This window comes from Bactrocera neohumeralis, unplaced genomic scaffold (assembly GCF_024586455.1).
Source record: "Bactrocera neohumeralis isolate Rockhampton unplaced genomic scaffold, APGP_CSIRO_Bneo_wtdbg2-racon-allhic-juicebox.fasta_v2 cluster11, whole genome shotgun sequence".
In the NCBI taxonomy this organism is placed as follows: domain Eukaryota; kingdom Metazoa; phylum Arthropoda; class Insecta; order Diptera; family Tephritidae; genus Bactrocera; species Bactrocera neohumeralis.
The window spans coordinates 20,039,753-20,060,313 of NW_026089624.1; the positions used below are offsets into that span (position 1 = coordinate 20,039,753).

General features: G+C 38.7%; 1 protein-coding gene and 1 long non-coding RNA gene across 11 annotated transcripts in view; both read right to left on the bottom strand.

Moving 5' to 3' along the window:
• LOC126766162 (transcriptional activator protein Pur-alpha) overlaps nt 1-20,561 on the bottom strand; it is a 90,381-nt gene that overhangs the window by 21,743 nt on the left and 48,077 nt on the right. For 5 of the 10 annotated variants that reach the window (XM_050484037.1, XM_050484041.1, XM_050484033.1 and 2 more), the window contains exons 2-4: nt 19,498-19,882; nt 19,192-19,345; nt 1,242-1,304 (exon numbers count right to left, since the gene is read on the bottom strand). In XM_050484037.1, the coding sequence (XP_050339994.1) occupies nt 1,242-1,304; nt 19,192-19,234 (106 nt within the window). In that variant the 5' untranslated portion in view covers nt 19,235-19,345; nt 19,498-19,882. Of the gene's footprint in view, nt 1-1,241; nt 1,305-19,191; nt 19,355-19,497; nt 19,883-19,996; nt 20,154-20,226; nt 20,325-20,561 lie in introns of all 10 variants that reach the window. The other 5 variants (XM_050484036.1, XM_050484040.1, XM_050484034.1 and 2 more) reach the window with 5 other exon arrangements.
• LOC126766277 (uncharacterized) lies at nt 4,634-11,270 on the bottom strand. The gene is made up of 2 exons (XR_007668807.1): nt 6,011-11,270; nt 4,634-5,938 (listed from the first exon to the last, which is right to left on the bottom strand). It is a non-coding gene; the product is annotated as an uncharacterized LOC126766277 (long non-coding RNA).

The window sequence follows — 20,561 nt, forward strand, 5'->3', positions numbered from 1 at the left end:
GGAGGCCAGCGCTAAAAAACAATACAACATTAGAAAGTTAAATGGAATACAAAGAGCAGCATGTGCAGGTTTTACTGCTGCAATCAAGTCATGTCCGACTGACGCGCTCAATGTGGTCCTGCATCAACTATCCATAGACATCTTTATTTACAAAACAAAAGCATGTTCTGCTATAAGAATAAACGGATTGGGGTTTTGGAATCAGCAGTACTATGGACATAGTGGAATCCTAAACAAGCTCAACGTTAATAAATCAGACTACATCCTCCCAATGCTGGATTTCAATAGACACTTCCAGGTGAGGATACCCTCTAGACGAGAATGGAGAAGAGGCTCAATAGGGGAGGAAGATACCATCTTAGTCTATACCGAAGGGTCCAAAATGGACTGCGGAGTAAGCACGGGGGTATTTTCCATTGATCTAGACATTTCTCTCTCTATCCGTCTACCGAACTCGGCTAGCATCTTCCAAGCGGAAGCACTGGGAATAGCAAAGGCCTGCGAAGCTCTATTAGAAAACCAAGAGAGAATACGTAAAGCAGCAGTATTTATAGATAGCCAGGTGGCGCTCCTGACCTTGTCTTCGCCCATGACAAATTCCAGAAAAGTCCACAATTGCAAGAAAACACTGAGCTCAGTAAAAGATAAGCTCCACCTAGACTTGATCTGGGTTCTTGGCCACAAGTACATTTTCGGCAACGAAAAAGTCGACGAGTTGGCAAAGGCAGGAGCTTTCCTCAACGAATCCAAAGCGGAGCTAATACCAAGCCCGCTGGGATCGATCAAAAAAGAGATCAATAGACAATTTCAACAAGTTGCAAATAACAGATGGGGAAACATAACGAAATGTATTATAACTAAACAATTATGGCCACCATATGACAACAATTTTCCATTTTTCTGTGAATGCCCAGCCCCATCGCAGATCTCACACAGAACACGTGGAATCCATCAAACACCAAACCTTAAATGGATTTCTACTAAAAGCATATCGGACATAAGTAGCTTCATCGAAACCTCAAAATGGTTTGAAAGATATGGTGCACTAATCGCATCAAAATGGCACAACCAGTGCTAATTGAACCGGAAGGATAACAGGGCTGCACTCTTACCTACCTACCTACGAACCTCAAAAAAAGCTGCTGAAAATACAAACAATCTACAGCTTTTCCCTGACTCATTTGCTGAATCAAGCATTTTGGTCATTACAATCTAAACTTAATTCGTCAATGTACACTTACCCTTGCCAGAAGAATCGAAGTCACTTCTTCCACCTGTGCCTTCCATGCCGCTTGCATTGTATTCTGAAATAATTAATTATATTATACATTTATGATAGACTATCTAAAAACTTTAAATTATAGTAAATATTCAACCTCACTGTTTTTAATACATAAGTTCTAATCGAAAGAACGATCAATTCGTAATAGAGCCAATTCCTAGAACAGACAAATCTACGTTGTTGGAATTGATCTCATCCGACCAAGGGCTGTTATTTCAAGAATCTAACCACGTTTGGAGCAAATAAAATAGAGCTCGTAGAATACAAACGTAGAAAACACAGCCTGACCAAATTAAAAAAAATTTTTGCTTCTTTGAATTTATCAACTGATTCTAGTTAATTTGGGCGCGCTGAATTCAAATCTGCAATCAGTTTGTCTCCATCAGCTCTAGTTTTCATGATATAGCTTTTTTATACCCTCCTCTTAACTTATGACCTAAAAAAAACATTTCGCAAAACAATTTCGCATTAAAAATTTATCAACTGATTCTAGTTAATTTGGGCGCGCTGAATTCAAATCTGTAATCAATTTGTCTCTATCAGCTCTAGTTTTTATGATATAGCTTTTTTATTTTTTTTCTCCAACATTAATTGTTCGACCATGAAAAAGTTCGAATAGCAATTACCCGTCTGAAAAACAACAAGGCGGTGGGGGCCGATGGATTGCCGACCGAGCTATTCAAACACGGCGGTGAAGAACTCATAAGGAGAATGCATCAGCTTCTTTGTAGAATATGGTTGGACGAAAGCATGCCCAACGATTGGAATTTAAGTGTGCTCTGCCCAATCCATAAAAAAGAAGACCCCACAATCTGCGCCAACTACCGTGGGATAAGCTTCCTCAACATCGCATATAAGGTTCTATCGAGCGTATTGTGTGAAAGATTAAAGCCCACCGTCAACAAACTGATTGGACCCTATCAGTGTGGCTTTAGACCTGGCAAATCAACAACAGACCAGATATTCACCATGCGCCAAATCTTGGAAAAGACCCGTGAAAGGAGAATCGACACACACCACCTCTTCGTCGATTTCAAAGCTGCTTTCGACAGCACGAAAACGAGATGCCTCTATGCCGCGATGTCTGAAATTGGTATCCCTGCAAAACTAATACGGCTTTGTAAACTGACGTCGAGCAACACCAGAAGTTCCATCAGGATCGGGAAGAACCTCTCCGAGCCGTTCGATACCAAACGAGGTTTCAGACAAGAGTCGCCCTATCATGCGACTTTTTCAATCTGCTGCTGGAGAAAATAATTCGAGCTGCAGAACTTAATCGAGCAGGTACAATTTTTTATAAGAGTGTACAGCTGCTGGCGTATGCCGATGATATTGATATCATGGGTATAATGGGTCTGGCAGTGAACGAGGGCAAGACGAAATATCTCCTGTCATCAAACAAATAGTCGTCGCGTTCGCGACTTGGCTCTCACGTCACTGTTGACAGTCATAACTTTGAAGTTGAAGATAGTTCCGTATATTTGGGAACCAGCGTAAACACCACCAACAATGTCAGCCTGAAAATCCAACGCAGGATAACTCTTGCCAACAGGTGCTACTTCGTACTGAGTAGGCAATTGAGAAGCAAAGTCCTATCTCGACGAACAGAAACAAAACTCTATAAGTCCCTCATTATTCCCGTCCTGCTATATGGTGCAGAGACTTGGACGATGACAACAACAGATGAGTCAACGTTGAGAGTTTTCGAGAGAAAAGTTCTGCGAAAGATTTATGGTCCATTGCGCATTGGCAACGGCGAATATCGCATTCGATGGAACGATATACGGCGACAGACTTCGCCGGAGCCCGAAATATGGCTATCTGTAATACTTGATTCCAGCATAAATAAATACATACATTAATACATCAAGCTACTTGCCCGTAGTGTTCAGGACGTGCGTACGATCCGAGGTCCTAACATCGACTCGGACCACTATTTTGTTGCAGTCAAGATTCGCACACGCCTCTGTGCTGGAAAAAACGCTCGTCAACAAACACAAGGAAGATTCGACGTCGAGAATCTGCAATCACAACAGACAGCCGAACGATTTTCTAGTCGACTTGCACTCCTGCTCTCTGAGAACTGTGGGACGGCATTTGAAACTCCCTACGTACAGCTGCAACCGAAACCATTGGTTTTCGGAAAATGCAAAAGAACAGCTGGTACGATGAGGAGTGCCGTGTCGCAGCGGAGAGAAAGCAGACTGCCTACCTCGCAACGTTACAATCGACCACAACACGTGCGAGATGGGATAGATACCGAGAGTTGAAGAGGGAAGCGAGACATACTGTTAGACAAAAAAAGAAAAAGGCCGAAATGAGTGAGTATGAAGAGGTTGACAAGCTGGCCGACAGGGGTAATGTTCGAAAACTAAAATAAAAAATGCGGCGACAAACAGAAGCGAAGCGACATATTCTTGTAGAACCCAAGGAGGTGATCTAGCGACTGATGGCCAGAGCATACTAAAATTATGCAGGGAACACTTCTTCAGCCTGCTGAATGGCAGTGAACGCACAACGCTAGAAGGCGAACCCGATTCCCCAATTGATGACCATGGAGCGGACAGCGGACGGAGAACAACAAAGCGGCGGTGTTCGATGGATTGCCGGCCGAGCTATTCAAACACGGCGGCGAAGAACTGATAAGGAGCATGCATGAGCTTCTTTGTAGAATAAAGAAGAAGAAAAATAAATAGTATTACTTGGCGACCTCTGCATCAGCTTCACGGAATTTCTAGCGAAAGTTTTTACCTCCTTTTTTATTAACTGCCTTCAAAATCAATTTATCTTTTGTTAAAGTAATTTTAAAAAGCAAGTATATAAAGAGATTGTATAGATAACCAAACGTTTTTCTGTTGAATGGTCATCGGAAATCCCTTCCGAAGTGCAGTTAACCCTACGTTCTTAGCTGGACCATTTCTTTGGGTCAAAGCCAAGAAAAAAAATTTGGACCCAACGGCAGCAATTCTTTATATAAATACATAGCCGACAGCATTTGGAGTAAATTCAGAAAGAGTCTCGTAATATTACAAGTAGTACATAGTCGAATACTGCAAATAAGCGTAATTTGCTATACTATATTAAAGGTTAGAGGGCCAAAGCAAAGGTTGATGTTATTCGGCGTTAAATCATTTAACTAGTTTTGCTTAATTTCATAAAAAAATCATAATGGGTATATCAGGGCTAACCGAAGATCTGAGCTGATTGTATTTACCATTATTTATTTGCATTAACAGTGAAACCTCCCATAACCGGACACTGACGGGTCCATAATTTTTTCCGATTATCGGCGATGTCCGCTTATAGGAGTGGACGAATCAAAACTTTTCTCAAATAAATTAGATTTATTGGTCATTATTTACATATTTCATTTTTATTGTCAGATATTTCATAGTTATAATAAATTCTACATACATTATTTATTGGGAGCATACTTCATTTAGGTCTTCGGTTTCTTTATCAGATAATTCCTTTGTAACATTTTCGTCAATGATAATGTCAATATTATTGTCATCTGTAGTCACAATTTCGTTGATTAACAAGAAGTCGTCGGAATGCTGCCCTTCCACATTTTAATTTAAAATCTTTATCAAAGCCGATAACGTCAATATGGCAATATCGTCCTCTGCATCGAAGTTTAAAAACCAGCTTTTGAAAAGCAGTTTTTTATTGTTTCCATTGTTACATTGTCCCATGCAGTATTAATAAAATAAACAGCCTCCAAAATGTCAAATATTTTTTAAAGTTTGTTCATTGAAATGTCGTCTACTCTTGTCAATATATGTTTTATAATATTGCATCTGAAGTGACATTTGAAATACTGTATAATGCCCTGATCAAGGGGCTGACAAACGGATGTTGTATTAGCAGGTAAAAAGATCAACTTTATGTTATTAAGTTTAATATTCTGAGCGTGAATTGTGATATTGTCCAAAAATAGCCCATTTTTTATCAAACGTTAGTAGCGCTCACACGTAATTTCACGAAACATCCAAGCTTTCGATTTTTGACTTCCATTCAACTGGCGGCCTTCCTCAATCGCAATTTTTTAACGCTCGAGGGCATGTTGCTTCTCCGAACACTAACGGTTTTTCTTTATCTCCAGCCATATTGACACACAATAGCACTGTTAATCTTTCTTTCAATAATCGCTTCAGTTTCATCTGCGTTAAATATATGTATCTTCTGGTCTGTAGCCCAATAATAAGTCTGGTAGCTTTTGTTTGAATTGATGTATGTACATCCTCAGGATTAACCTCAGCAGATTCTCCACATATGCATTTGAAAGTCACATTATGTCCTTTCCGCCATTTTTCCAACCATCCATTTGATGCTCCTAATTGACCCGCACAAATTGTCTATTTTTGAACCATCACTATTTAAGAAGTTTTTCTTTTTATTTACTTATGTTATCTCCACTCAACCATATCCCTTTAATGTCTTCCTTTTTTTCAGAACAGTGACAGCCTGGGTTTTTCAAATATCGAATCATTAAAAGCAAACAAATAAAAGTAAAGAAATTTTTACTAACCTTTTTCCGAGTGCATGAACAGATAAATTTTCTTTCTCCAACACATTTAAAATTTCCATTTTTTCTTTAATAGAAAGTATTTTCTTTTTTTGTGGCATCTTTTCCCTGTTAATTGATTAACACGACTAAACGATTTGCAACAAATCGAATGAATCATAATTATTAAATTTTTCATGTCAATAGCTACAAATTATTACATATAGATCCCGTTGCATCATAACATGTTACTGTTTGTTCCGTTTTCTTTTGGTCTTCGTTATCCGCAAATAAGAGTTTCACGTCCGCTTATCAGAGGTTTTTACTGTTTTTTACACTTTCGTTTAGCAATTCAAATTTCTTGTCCGTTATCGAGAGGGCCGCGTCCGCTTACGAGAGGTAATGAAAATAAAAAGTAGTAAATAAGTAAGGAAGAGCTAAGTTCGGGTGCAACCGAACATTTTATACTCTTGCAACTTGCTAGAATTAAAGCCAGGGAAATATTTAAGGAGTAAAACGTTAACCAGAGGATCGGAATCTAAGAAACTTTATATATACATACACTATATATAACTTATACAATGATCTATATATATATTCGGCATACAATTTGTTAGAAGAACCCTAATCATTATACATAGTCAATTGTATCCATTTTAGGCAGAATGGTATACTGTATGAGTAAAATAGGTTCTGAAATTTTCATTGAGATAACTCAAATATTGGCCGATATATCCAGCATAAAGTCATCAGGAAGTTCGAAAATCTTTATATTAGGTATATGGGCTCAGCGAAGAATTTACCCGATTTCAACGATATTTTCGATCTAAAGTCATATTTTCGATTTTTGTCATAAGATGGTATACATTAAAGGCATTATTCGTGCAAAGTTTAACCCCATTATATTAATTGCTTCTTGATTTGTGTACTGGGAAGTAAAAGAATTAAGTGGAATTTAAAATTGTGCTATATGGGAAGTAGGCGTGGTTATTGTCCGATTGATGCCACGTTCCAAATTTTGTCGAAATTGGTCAGTTGGGTCACGAAATATAGGATTTTAACAAAAAATTGGCAGTGCCGCGCCCATCGTTTAATTTTTACCCCGCCCCTATAAAGCCTTGTCATACTATCCCGGCTATAAATTTTTACTTTTCTGGCGCATTTAGTTATTGATTTGTCGCGCTTTTAATAGTTTTCAACAGTACCGTTATATGGGGAGTGAATGAGGTTCTTATAAGATTTGTACTCAGCAAATTTGGTTATTGTACTTAAGTGGTTTAAGAGATATGTACATTAAACTTGTTAGAGGGCGGGGCCACGCCCACTTTTTCAAAAAATATTGCCCACAGGTGCCCCTTGTTACTGAGATTGTCTGTGCCAAATTGCAGTTTTATATCTTAATTTGATGCTTAGTTACGGCCCTTGACGATTTGTGGGCGACGTAGTCTTCCGATTACGCTCTTCTACGAATTCGAAACTTTTTTTTTGCTAAGGAACCCACATACCAAGTGTCATCGAGATATCTAAATTTTTACTCAAGTTACAGCTTGCACGGATGGAAAGACAGAGAGACAGTCATTTGGATTTCAACTTTTCTCGTCATCCTGATCATTTATACATATGTATATAACTCTATACCTATCTCGCTTAGTTTTAGGTGGTACGTACGTAACTATAATACTCTGTAGCAACTGGCTGCAAAAGTATCAAAATGTGTCCGGGTCATTAGAGGGTCCGGGTGTTAGATGGAAATTTGTTCTGAAGACGCAAAGTAGAACTTGGTCCTTGAATTTTTGTCCGGTTAAGAGAGGCGTTCGCTTATTGGAGGTGTCCACAAGTAGAGGTTTCACTGTATATTAAAAGTATGCTCTAGAACATGTTTCTACGATCATCGGTCGATTTATCTGACATAAATAGCGAAAATCATTATACTTGTATATACTGCTTAGATAGTCTTCCATATTGACCGATATGTACTTAGATAGTCTCCCATATTGGCCGATATGTAAGGCAGTAAACAGATAGTTAATAAGATAGCATCTTTATCTTAGGTATATTGGAGTTAGGGAAAATTTTGACATAACACTATACCTTTTTGGCAAAAGGACAAAATATCAGGAAAGTTCTCCTTCGTACACGCGTACGTAAACGCGAAAAAATGTAAACTTATTTTTTTGAACTTTAATTATAACCTTGGGATTAAACATTTTTTTGTTCAATCCGCTTTTTGGGGTTTCCAGATTTTTTTGGATGAAACCTTTTTCATTGCTATGTTTGGGATTAAAAATTAGTGTCTTCTCTTATCGCTGGCGACTAACCCCTACAAAGCCCCTGCATGAAGGATTACAGACTGCGCTAAAGATTAAAGTTGGCGACATCTCTAACAACATTTTATGAATTCGCGATCTTTTCTGGTATTACTGCCTCTTGAGGTTTTCCTGAGTAGGGTGCATTATTTGAGCTGCACCAGATATGTCGTAACACGGAACAAGCCTTTGCTATGCGTTAACATTCACGTTTTCACATCAGGAATCAAACAAACTCTAAACATTTTTTTCACTATATAATATCCAAAGAGAAGGATAGAGATATTTTAATAGTGGCAAAATCTCTGGATCAGGTCAACGAGTTTTCAGCCCATTTAGAAGATTTTTCAATATATAAATTGATTTGGGTGCAATAGTTCTTGTTTAAAAAAACTCTGGCAACTCATACAAAATTAGATCACGAAGATCTCAGAAATGATTTAATCGGATATGAAAATTAAATCTTGTTTTTCCTCATTGAAAGAGTATTTATCTTCTTCATTATCTGGTACAAATAGCACTTGTTGGCATGAGGAATTCTAGGAATGATTTCTAAGCTGATATATCGCTTTCTCTATTCTTGCTGATCGATCACAAAAAAACACCAAATTTTGAAACCCGTTTTACTTACTATTTGCATCACTTAGAAACTATTTTACACTTTACTCGTTTTAATTTAAATAGGAGAACGTTTGTTTGGTGCTTTAGCAACGATCAAGCTTGTAACAAGGTAGGATTTCAGAACAAGCTACGCTGTACCTAGAGGCAGAATTAACCAAGAAATAGGATTTCCAGACTATTATCGACGCTTTCGCGGCCGTCAATATTCGAAAAGGTCAATTCTAGTTTCTAAATAATTGAAAATGTTATTATTTAAGTTGCACGTTCCTAAACCATGATAGTAAACAGATTTCAACAGAACCATGTTTTCATTAATTAGATCGGGAGGGGGGCCTACCTTTTTACCCCTAGGCCAGGGTTTCTTTTTGTCGGTGTCATGTCCGACTGACCTTTTGTTTGAGTCTCTCGAGGACTTCCACGTAAAACTTGGCGTTCACGGTTTGTCTAGGAGGAATAAATTCATGGTAAACGATTCCTCTGATGTCAAAAAAGACAATGAACATCATTTTCACTTTGGATCTACTCATTCTTCCCTTTTTTGGCGAGGAGACGCCACCGTGTGCCACTCGGAAGATTGCCTCTTTATCTCGGGATCATACTCAAAGATCCATGACTCGTAACCTGTGATTACGTTATTCAAACGTTTCTGTCGTAGATTTACCGAGTTTCACGCAGAATTTAATCGCGTACCTCTGCTCTAACAAACGTTGCATTATCGGCTTGCACCACTCACAGAAACACGTCGAGAGAAAATGTTTGTCATTACTCTCCAGGTGCTCGGAAACAACTGACCAGTCGCTCAATCGTTAGCTAGGAACGCCCTCAACCGAATACAGTAGGTGCGCGCACGCTTCGAAGTACAATCGCGGCGGAAGAAAATCAGCCCTATAACTTTCCGAACAAACCATATAGACTACTTTGGTTCACCTAACGGTTGTTTGTACCATCCTAAACAAATCGCGTCCGATATAGAGGCATATATGTATGTACACATATAAAAGATCGTTACGACGAGTCAAGTTGAATTTAGGGTGACTGTCTGTCCGTCCGTTTGTGCAAGTATCAACTTGAGTAAAATAGCGATGAAACAACAATAAACCATAAGCTACGTCGACCAAACTTGCTAAGGGACTATTTTGACATCTCACCCTAAAATGGTTATGTTGAAAACTGCTCAAGGTGCCATAAATTCCTAAATAAATATGTCAGAAGCATACCATTTTACTACTAAAATTGAACCGTTTCAAGCGATGCGTTGTAAAAATTGGAAAATTTGCGTAGCGTAACAACTCAGGAACTACTCTATCACTTTCAACAATTTCTATGCGTAACGTTATATTTGTATTTTATCACAGTGTGAGAATATGCGAAATCACTTACTTCCCATTATCACAAATTTAAATTCCAATATTCTTTCACCACACAGTACACAAATTCTTCTTCTTCTTAATTGGCGTAGACACCGCTTAAGCGATTATAGCCGAGTTAACAACAGCGCGCCAGTCGTTTCTTCCTTTCGCTACGTGGCGCCAATTGGATATTCCAAGCGAAGGCATGTCTTTCTCCACTTGGTCCTTCCAACGGAGTGGAGGTCTTTCTCTTCCTCTGCTTCCCCCGGCGGGTACTGCGTCGAATACTTTCAGAGCTGGAGTGTTTTCGTCCATCCGGACAACATAACCTAGCCGGCGTAGCCGCTGTCTTTTAATTCGCTGAACTATGTCAATGTCGTCGTATATCTCGTACAGCTCATCGTTCCATCGAATGCGATATTCGCTGTGGCCAAAGCGCAAAAGCACCATAAACCGACTCATCGGTTGCTGTCATCGTCCAAGCCTCTGCACCATATAGCAGAACGGGAATTATGAGCGACTTATAGTTTAGCTTTTGTTTGTCGAGAGAAGACTTTACTTTTCAATTGCCTACTCAGTCCAAAGTAGCACCAGTTGGCAAGAGCAATCCTGCGTTGGATTTCCAGGCTGATATTGTTGGTGGTGTTTACGCTGGTTCCAAGATAGACGAAATTATCTACGACTTCAAAGTTATGGCTGTCAACAGTGACGTGAGAGCCAAGTCGGGAGTGCGACGACTGTTTGTTTGATGACAGGAGATATTTCGTCTTGCCCTCGTTCACTGCCAGACCCATTATACCCATGATATCAATATCATCGGCATACGCCAGCAGCTGTACACTCTTATAAAAAATTGTACTTGCTCGATTAAGTTCTGCAGCTCGAATTATTTTCTCCAGCAGCAGATTGAAAAAGTCGCATGATAGGGCGACTTTTGTCTGAAACCTCGTTTGGTATCGAACGGCTCGGAGAGGTCCTTCCCGATCCTGACGGAGCTTTTCGTGTTGCTCAACGTCAGTTTACACAGTCGTATTAGTTTTGCGGGGATATCAAATTCAGACATCGCGGCATAAAGGCAGCTACTTTTCGTGCTCTCGAAAGCAGCTGTGAAATCGACGAAGAGGTGGTGTGTGTCGATTCTCCTTTCAAGGGTCTTTTCCACGATTTGGCGCATGGTGAATATCTGGTCGGTTGTTGATTTGCCAGGTCTATAACCACACTGATAAGGTCCAATCAGTTTGTTGACGGTGGACTTTATTCTTTCACACAATACGCTCGATAGAACCTTATACGCGATGTTGAGGAGGCTTATCTCACGGCAGTTGCCGCGGATTGTGGGGTCTCCGTTTTTGTGGATTGGGCAGAGCACACTTAAATTCTAATCGTTCGGCATGCTTTCTTCCGACCATATTTTGCAAAGAAGCTGATTCATGCTCATTATCAGTTCTTCGCCGCCATGTTTGAATAGCTCGGCCGGTAATCCGTCGGCCCCTGCCGCTTTGTTGTTCTTCAGGCGGGCAATTGCTATTCGAACTTCTTCATGGTCGGGCAATGGAACATCTGCTTCATCGTCATCGATTGGGGAATCGGGTTCTCCTTCTCCTGGCGAACCCTTTGGGGGTTATACAAGAGTATGCTCCGGTTTTGAAATCTTCTGTAAGCCGCCGCATTTGTTCGTAGAATTTTCGAGCATTACCCCTGTCGACCAGCTTATCAAACCAAACGTACTCACGCATTTCGGCCTCTTTCTTTTTCTGTCTGCAAATGCGTTTCGCTTCCCTCTTCGACTCTCGGTATCTATCCCATCTCGCACGTGTTGTGGTCGATTGTAACGTTGCGAGGTAGGCAGTCTGCTTTCTCTCCGCTGCGACACGGTACTCCTCGTCGTACCAGCTGTTTTTTTGCATTTTTCCGAAAACCAATGGTTTCGGTTGCAGCTGTACGTAGGGAGTTTGAAATGCCGTTCCACAGTTCCCTTATACCGAGTTGTTGACGAGTGCCCTCAGAGAGCAGGAGTGCAAACCGAGTAGCAAATCGTTCGGATGTCTGTTGTGATTGCAGCTTCCCGACGTCGAACCTTCCTAGTGTTTCTTGACGTGCGTTTTTTGCTGCACAGAGGCCGGTGCGAATCTTGGCTGCAACAAGATAGTGGTCCGAGTCGATGTTAGGACCTCGGAGCGTACGCACGTCTAGAACACTAGAGACGTGTCTTCCGTCTATCAGTACATGATCGATCTGGTTGGTGGCTTTTCGATCCGGAGACAGCCAGGTGGCTTGATGTATCTTCTTGGGCTGGAATCTAGTACCACAGATAACCATATTTCGGGCCCCGGCGAAGTCGATCAGCCTAAAACCCATTTGGGGATGTTTCGCCGTGGAGGCAGAATTTACCGACCGTAGTGCCAAATATACCTTTTTTGTCCACCCAAGCACGATATTGACATCGTGGTGGAGGCAGCTCTCATAAGCACGCTCCAAGCGCTCATAGAAGGCATCTTTGGTCACATCGTCCTTCTCTTCCGTCGGAGCGTGGGCGCAAATCAGCAATATGTTGAAGAACACCGCTTTGATATGGATTGTGGCTAGACGTTCATTCACCGGAGTGAATCATAGTACTCGGCGACGGAGTCTCTCTCCCACCACGAATCCAACACCAAACTTGCGCTCCTTTATATGGTCTACTCGCCTCGTAATTGTCCCGTCCATCGTATTTCTTGGACGGCGGTCATGTCGCCATTATTTTCGTGAGGACATCAACCAGCTGGGCAGCGTCACCTTCCCGATTAAGGGTCCGGACATTCCAGGTGCATGCTCTGATATCGAAGTCCTTATTTCGTTTGCCATGGTCGTCATCAAGAGGGGGGTCTCTCATCCTCACAAATTACATTATAGAAATAAAATATTGCACACAAAATATATTTAAAGTATACGATTTCACTCTCAACAAGTAAGAAAGCGCTGAATTCGTGTGTAACCGAACATTTAGTACTCTTGCAAGTTGCCAAAATCAAAGCGGGGAGATAAACCTTCAGATAACTTAAAAAAACTTTATTTTAAAATTGTTACGAAGGAGTTAGCAATTTTTCTCGACGTAATTGTGAATGAATAAATTGCAAACAATTTTGTGTCTTTTTAACTTGTTTTATAAGTCATCCACTAAAAACGTTTTATAACTATATTTTTCTTCCCAAAATTATATTAAAATCATCATCAAGTAGGTTAGGCTAGGTCCTCAACTAAGGTATATCTGACACAAAATCAATCGAAAAGGCTAAATTTTTTTGAGATGATGAGCAAAACGTCAGTCTGATGATCGGAATTCATTAGTTAGGAATATGAGGTGTTTACCAAAGTCGAAACCAATTTTATTCCAATTATAGGCTAAACCACATAATTTTTAAGAAAGCTTTTAACTTAATTTCACTAAAATATCACATATATTGACCAACCTAAAAGTTCAAATAGGCAAAAAAGTTCTGGCCTGACTGTGAAAACTTTTGGCATTAATCAGATATACGGGACAACATATAGTATATTCAAACAATTTTATAAAAACAATATAGATTTTATAAACTGGACGACATATTCGGCGTATGATTTGTTAGAATAACGAAAATGATGACATGTAGTATATAGCAATTTGGGTAATTCGTGGAACAATTTAACATACTTTCGGCATTAAACTAAAGTATATCCAATAAGATACGTTTAGTTAATTTTGCAAAAATATCTTACATATTGAACAATAGGCGTCTTTTATTTGACCAGCATATTAAGCTATTACCTAACTTTGTAAGACTTATAACGGGATTCTGTAACCAGTCTCTATTTGAGACATTTTGAGGTAAAGTCTCAATTTGTGACTAGTTACTATTGACTGAACAATCTCTAGCCTTAGTCTCAAAATATTGCCTCGAATTCGAAACCTGATAGTTAGCAGGTCACAAAACTAAAAAGAACTCTTGTCTGCCATTTTGAATATACTGAGTAGAGATCATCATAGATATCAGATTGTCGTTTTTTATATTTTGTAAACAACTCAAACACGAAAAGGTTAAAAATAAATCAATTTTTCATAAATTTCGTAAATATTATGAAACAAAGTCAACTTATATTTTATTTTTATTGATAATTATGTTTTTAACTATGTTATAGAAAATTTAATATAACTTAAAATCTCAAATTTAGAGACTTGAGACTGTATCACAGCACAGAATCGCACGGTTAGCCAACATAATTATGACAACTATCATAGCTTGTATGTATATTGAACTAGAGGCATTGCCTTATTTCATTCTCAATAGCTATAATTTTTCAAAAAAAAAGTAGTTGACAATAACGATAAAGTTCATTTTGACAGATGAAAATGTGTAGTATTTAAGTTAAAATTAATACAAATCTGAACATTTGTTATAATTTTTTTGTATTAATATCATCAAATGAACAAAATAAATATACTTATATAGTCATTTAATATCCCGTTTGCACATTGAAGAATTCAAACCAGCCTTTTCTCCACATCAGACATTTTGAAACAAATTGAATATCAACTGACAGTTCCCGCACGCATTGCCAACACACTTCGTTTTTAAGCGAAAATATGAAATAAGCTTAATGCGTTTTATTTGTCCATGGTGTAGCTATTAGCTTATGATGGTCAAATAAAACACGGCTAATATATGTGGTATAAAGCCAACCAAAAAAATCTTATAAAAGGTATAAGAGAGATTTGGGTACCATTGACCTGATTTTATCAATTTTTTACTATATCCTATGACCAGAAAAATATGCTCTCTGTGAGTTTCATTAAGGTACCACAACCTAGATGTTTGAAAATCCTAATTTTAGTTATATAAGGTTATATTACATATATCTAATTTTAGCTATATCAAAGGCAAGTTTTCACCGATCTCTGAATATGGCTTTGTGTTGTATGTAAATCAAATTGGTCTTGACTTTGACCTAAAATTCATATCCCAGATATTATGACTTCCAATTATTTGTTTGCCATTTCCCTCATATACCCAGTATATTAATTTAGCCCCTACAGATGTGTTTATATGAGTTTATATACCTCATATGAATTAATAAGAATGATTTTAAAATAAATTTTGCGCACACGAAGCAAAATGTACTAGTGAAACTGAGTGAGTCTACAACTTACTCATAATATAGTTTAATAAGAAAAATGTGTTTGTAATCAAATAATGCATATTAACTTCTTATTAAAAATGTTTATATGTTGTATATATACACATTTCATTATTTTTGTATATATATACATATATGTACATATACATATAAACATTTTGAGTAAGAAGTTAATATGCACTCCACATTTCCTCAGCTTAGTTCCATGCAAATTTTGAGAGTATAACATGTTCGGATAGACACGAACTTAGCTTATAGGGTAGTCGAAAGAGTCTTTTCGTATTTCAACATCAAATACATATGTACCATTTTGCTCCACCACCTTTTGCCATTAGAGACATTACTCCATTAGTGTACATTTTTCTGGTTTCTTGGCGAAAACCTGCGACAAGTAATTTTCATAGGATTCTCTTGAAGCGAACTTTACTCCATTAAAGGAGTTCTGCATTGACTGACAGAAATGGTAGTCCAATGATGTAAGGTCAGAGCTATATGGTGGATGCATCAAAACTTCCCTGCCAAGATTTCCCAGTTTTTGCCGAGTCATCAAAGATGTGTGTGGTCTAGCATTGTCCTGATGGAAGACGAAACCCTTTCTGTTGATCAGTTCAGACCGCTTTTTTCGATTGCTTGACTCAATCCCATCAGTTGTTGACAGTAAAATGTAGAATTAATCGTTCGACCAGGCTGGAGCAGATCATAGTGAATGATTCTTTTCCAATCCCACAAAACACTAAGCATAACCTTTCTGGGCGTCAATATAGGCTTTGCGACCATTTGTTTTCTTCACCACCCTTGGACCATGATCTTTTTTGCACATTATTGTCGTATTTGATTAACTTTTCGAGCGAACCATTGTTGTGCTACACGAACTGATACAGCATCGTCTCCGTATACAAAAATTTCAAAATATAGCGAACTTCTTCATTATTTTCATTCATTTTTGAACAGCTGTAACATTTTTTCAACTTCCCCAAATTTATTTTTGGTTAAATGAAGCTTAAAATCCCGCCTTTCCAACACTATATAGTATGACACAATGCCTTTTCGAGTACCCAATATATTAATAATTGTTCTTCTTCTTCCTAATTGGCGTAGACACCGCTTACGCGATTATAGCCGAGTTAACAACAGCGCGCCAGTCGTTTCTTCTTTTCGCTACGTGGCGTCAATTGGATATTCCAAGAGAAGCCAGGTCCTTCTCCACTTGGTTCTTCCAACGGAGTGGAGGTCTTCTTCTTCCTCTGCTTCCCCCGGCGGGTACTGCGTCGAATACTTTCAGAGCTGGAGTGTTTTCATCCATCCGGACAACATGACCTAGCCAGCGCAGCCGCTGTCTTTAAATTCGCTGAACTATGTCAATGTCGTCGTATATCTCGTACAGCTCATCGTTCCATCGAATGCGATATTCACCGTGGCCAATGCGCAAAGGACCATAAATCTTTCGCAGAACCTTTCTCTCGAAAACTCTTAACGTCGACTCATCGGTTGCTGTCATCGTCTAAGCCTCTGCACCATATAGCAGAACGGGAATTATGAGTGACTTATAGTTTGGCTTTTGTTTGTCGAGAGAGGACTTTACTTTTCAATTGCCTACTCAGTCCGAAGTAGCACCTGTTGGCAAGAGCAATCCTGCGTTGGATTTCCAGGCTGTCATTGTTGGTGGTGTTAATGCTGGTTCCAAGATAGACGAAATTATCTACAACTTCAAAGTTATGACTGTCAACAGTGACGTGAGAGCCAAGTCGCGAGTGCGACGACTGTTTGTTTGATGACAGGAGATATTTCGTCTTGCCCTCGTTCACTGCCAGACCCATTTTCTGTGCTTCCTTGTCCAGCCTGGAGAAAGCAGAACTAACGGCGCGGGTTTTGAGGCCGATGATATCAATATCGTCGGCATACGCCAGCAGCTGTACACTCTTATAGAAGATGTTACCTTCTCTATTTAGTTCTGCAGCTCGAACTATTTTCTCCAGAAGCAGGTTGAAGAAGTCGCACGATAGGGAGTCGCCTTGTCTGAAACCTCGTTTGGTATCGAACGGCTCGGAGAGGTCCATCCCGATCCTGACGGAGCTTTTGGTGTTACTCAACGTCGGTTTACACAGCCGTATTAGTTTTGCGGGGATACCAAATTCAGAAATCGCGGCATAAAGGTAACTCCTCTTCGTGCTGTCGAAAGCAGCTTTGAAATCGACGAAGAGGTGGTGTGTGTCGATTCTTCTCTCACGGGTTTTTTCCAAGATTTGGCGCATGGTGAATATCTGGTCGGTTGTTGATTTGCGGGGTCTGAAGCCACACTGATAAGGTCCAATCAGTTTGTTGACGGTGGGCTTTAATCTTTCACACAATACGCCCAGAACCTTATATGCGATGTTGAGGATTCTCCTTTTTATGGATTGGGCATAGCACACTTAAATTCCAATCGTTGGGCATGCTTTCGTCCGACCATATTTTACAAAGAAGCGAAGAACTGATAAGGAGCATGCATCATCCTTATCAGTTCTTCGCCGCCGTGTTTGAATAGCTCGGTCGGCAATCCGTCGGCGCTGCCGATTTGTTGTTCTTCAGGCGGGCAATTGCTATTCGAACTTCTTCATGGTCGGGCAATGGAACGTCTGCTCCATCGTCATCGATTGGGGAATCGGGTTCGCCTTCTCCTGGCGTTGTGCGTTCACTGCCATTCAGCAGGCTGGAGAAGTGTTCCCTCCATAATTTAATTATGCTCTGGGCATCGGTCACTAGATCACCTTTGGGGGTTCTACAAGAGTATGCTCCGGTCGTGAAACCTTCTGTAAGCCGCCCCTTTTGTCGTAAAATTTTCGAGCATTACCCCTGTCGGCCAGCTTATCAAGCTCTTCGTACTTACGCATTTCGGCCTATCTATCCCATCCCGCACGTGTTGTGGTCGATCGGAACGTTGCGAGGTAGGCAGCCTGTTTTCTCTCCGCTGCGACACGGCACTCCTCGTCGTACCAGCTGTTCTTTTGCACTTTCCGAAAACCAATGGCTTCGGTTGCCGCTGTACGTAAGGAATTTGAAATGCCGTCCCACAGTTCCCTTATACCGAGTTGTTGACGATATGAAATTTAAACGTTAATGACAGAAATATTTTAAATAAATAAAACAGTACATTACATTCAAAGAATGTTCTTTGCTTCATAATTTTTCCGACTGTATTTATTTAACTTATTAAAAAATGTTGCCTGGACAAGTGGATACCTTGCAGTGAGATTTATTAAGGGGGTAAAATGGTAAACAAAAAAACCTTTTTTCAAGAATTTTTTTGTCACACAAATTTTTATTTGAGAGTTCAGGTTTTTCATATGTTATTCTAAATGTAATATAGCCAAGAGAAAAAAAAAATTTCTCAATTTTTCTTGATATCCGGTGGAGATATGGGTGACTAAAAGACCCCATCTTTAAAAGTGGTACCCACGATTTCTTCATTGTGAATGATCTGAAACGAACGGGATAAATTTTATTTTAGAGTACATATGAATAGCTATCTAATGACCTTAGACTGAAACAATGCATTGATAATTTTTTTTTGTGTTTTTTTTCGCCTGTTTTTAGTTACTAATTGTGTCATATATTTTAGATATATTAGATAGCCAAGTATTTTCTGAAAATTCAAAAAAAAAAAAAAAAAAAAAAAAAAAAATTAAAAAAATCGGCCAAGGAGATTGGCTGGAATCGTGGGTACCAGTTCAAAAAACATTGTTTCGAGAAAAATGCGTTTAAAGATCCAGCTGTGCGATTCGAGCGCACGACACCTTGCGGCGGATCTCGTTTTTAAAAACTTTCCATTACCATCTGAGTCAAAGGAAGCTTTCTACATTATTATTAAGGGTTTAAAGTAATCACAATAGCAAAAAAAATTTTTTCGATATTTTGAAAAATTTTTACCATACTACCCCATAAGTAGTATAAATTTTACAGATTTGCATTTATACAGAGAGTTATTGTGCAACTTACTTGAACCAGAAATGCCTTCGTCGCCACTGCCAAGATCAGACATGTTATTGTTGTAAAAAATGTTTTAAATGTTGCACCTGCTGATGTTTGTGTACATATATGTGCACATATGATTGTTTGTTATTGGTGTCCTTTCCTCTGACTTTAAAGAAAGCTGTTTTTTCTTATATAAATAGTATATATACACATATATAAATAGATATTAATTGTTAATTGTAAAATCTCTACTTATTTCTTTCCAATAATCTGTTGAACAATTTTTAAACGTCCAGCACTTAATAGAGTTTTCGTACCACAGATACTTACATAAATGTAATCTAAATAGCACAACGATTATTCGATATTTTTATCGTGCACCGGTTTATAACAAGTCGATGAAGTTCGCGTTATTTGTCGTTTTATGGTTGTAATATACATGGATTCCAGCAAGTTTTTCCAAAAGTTGATGTTGTTGACAAATTTTGTATTCTTAATTTATTTAAATTAAATTTGAAAATTGGCTTTAATTCAATCTTTAACACTTTATTTATGTTGGAACGGTTAATAATTTAATACATTTTTCCATTCAATTCTTTATTAATTCAAATGAAACTTATATATTTTTCATCCAGTGCCAACTGTTTACTATCAGATATTCAAAACAAAAATTTCTGACTGAAACTTGCGCCACTCTCGCACCACCACTTTCCACCTGTGGATGACAGGAAAGAAAAGCCAAAATTATCGTAATTACTAAGTAATAAAAGATCAATGAAAAATAAATGTTAACGTATACAAAATCAATTAAATTAATTAAATCTCATACGATATTCTTAATATATATTCAGCCCCTCACGCAATCCATCGTAGATGTAAAATCGATCAATTTCGAACGTAAGTTCGAAATTTGTGGAGTGGCATTCACTGAATTCACTCGGAACCTTAAATTTTGAATTTTATCGGAATTTTTATACAAGTTTTTGCTAGCGGAGAAATAAATTTAAAAAAAGGAAAATGTAAATTTCTATTGAATTCAAACTATAACATATTTGTTACCAGTAAAATAAGTGCCCTAAAGAAGAAGCGGTAGCTTTTTGGAATAATATGGCCCAGGAACTCAACAGTGTTGGTCCGCCGATCAAGGATATTTCCAGCTGGAAGAAGGTAATATAAACTAATATAAATTTAAAACTTGTTTGACTTATTTTTTATTAGCTATTGCTTGACTGGAAGGCCTACATAAAAAGAAAATTGGTCGAAAATAAAAAGGTGGCGGCAGAAATAGGCAGCACCATTTCAACGAATTGAAGGAAGCGGTGATTATACTAACGGCATTAGAGACGAGTACAAGTGGAATTAAAAATACAGTGAGCATGGGATTACCGATGGCA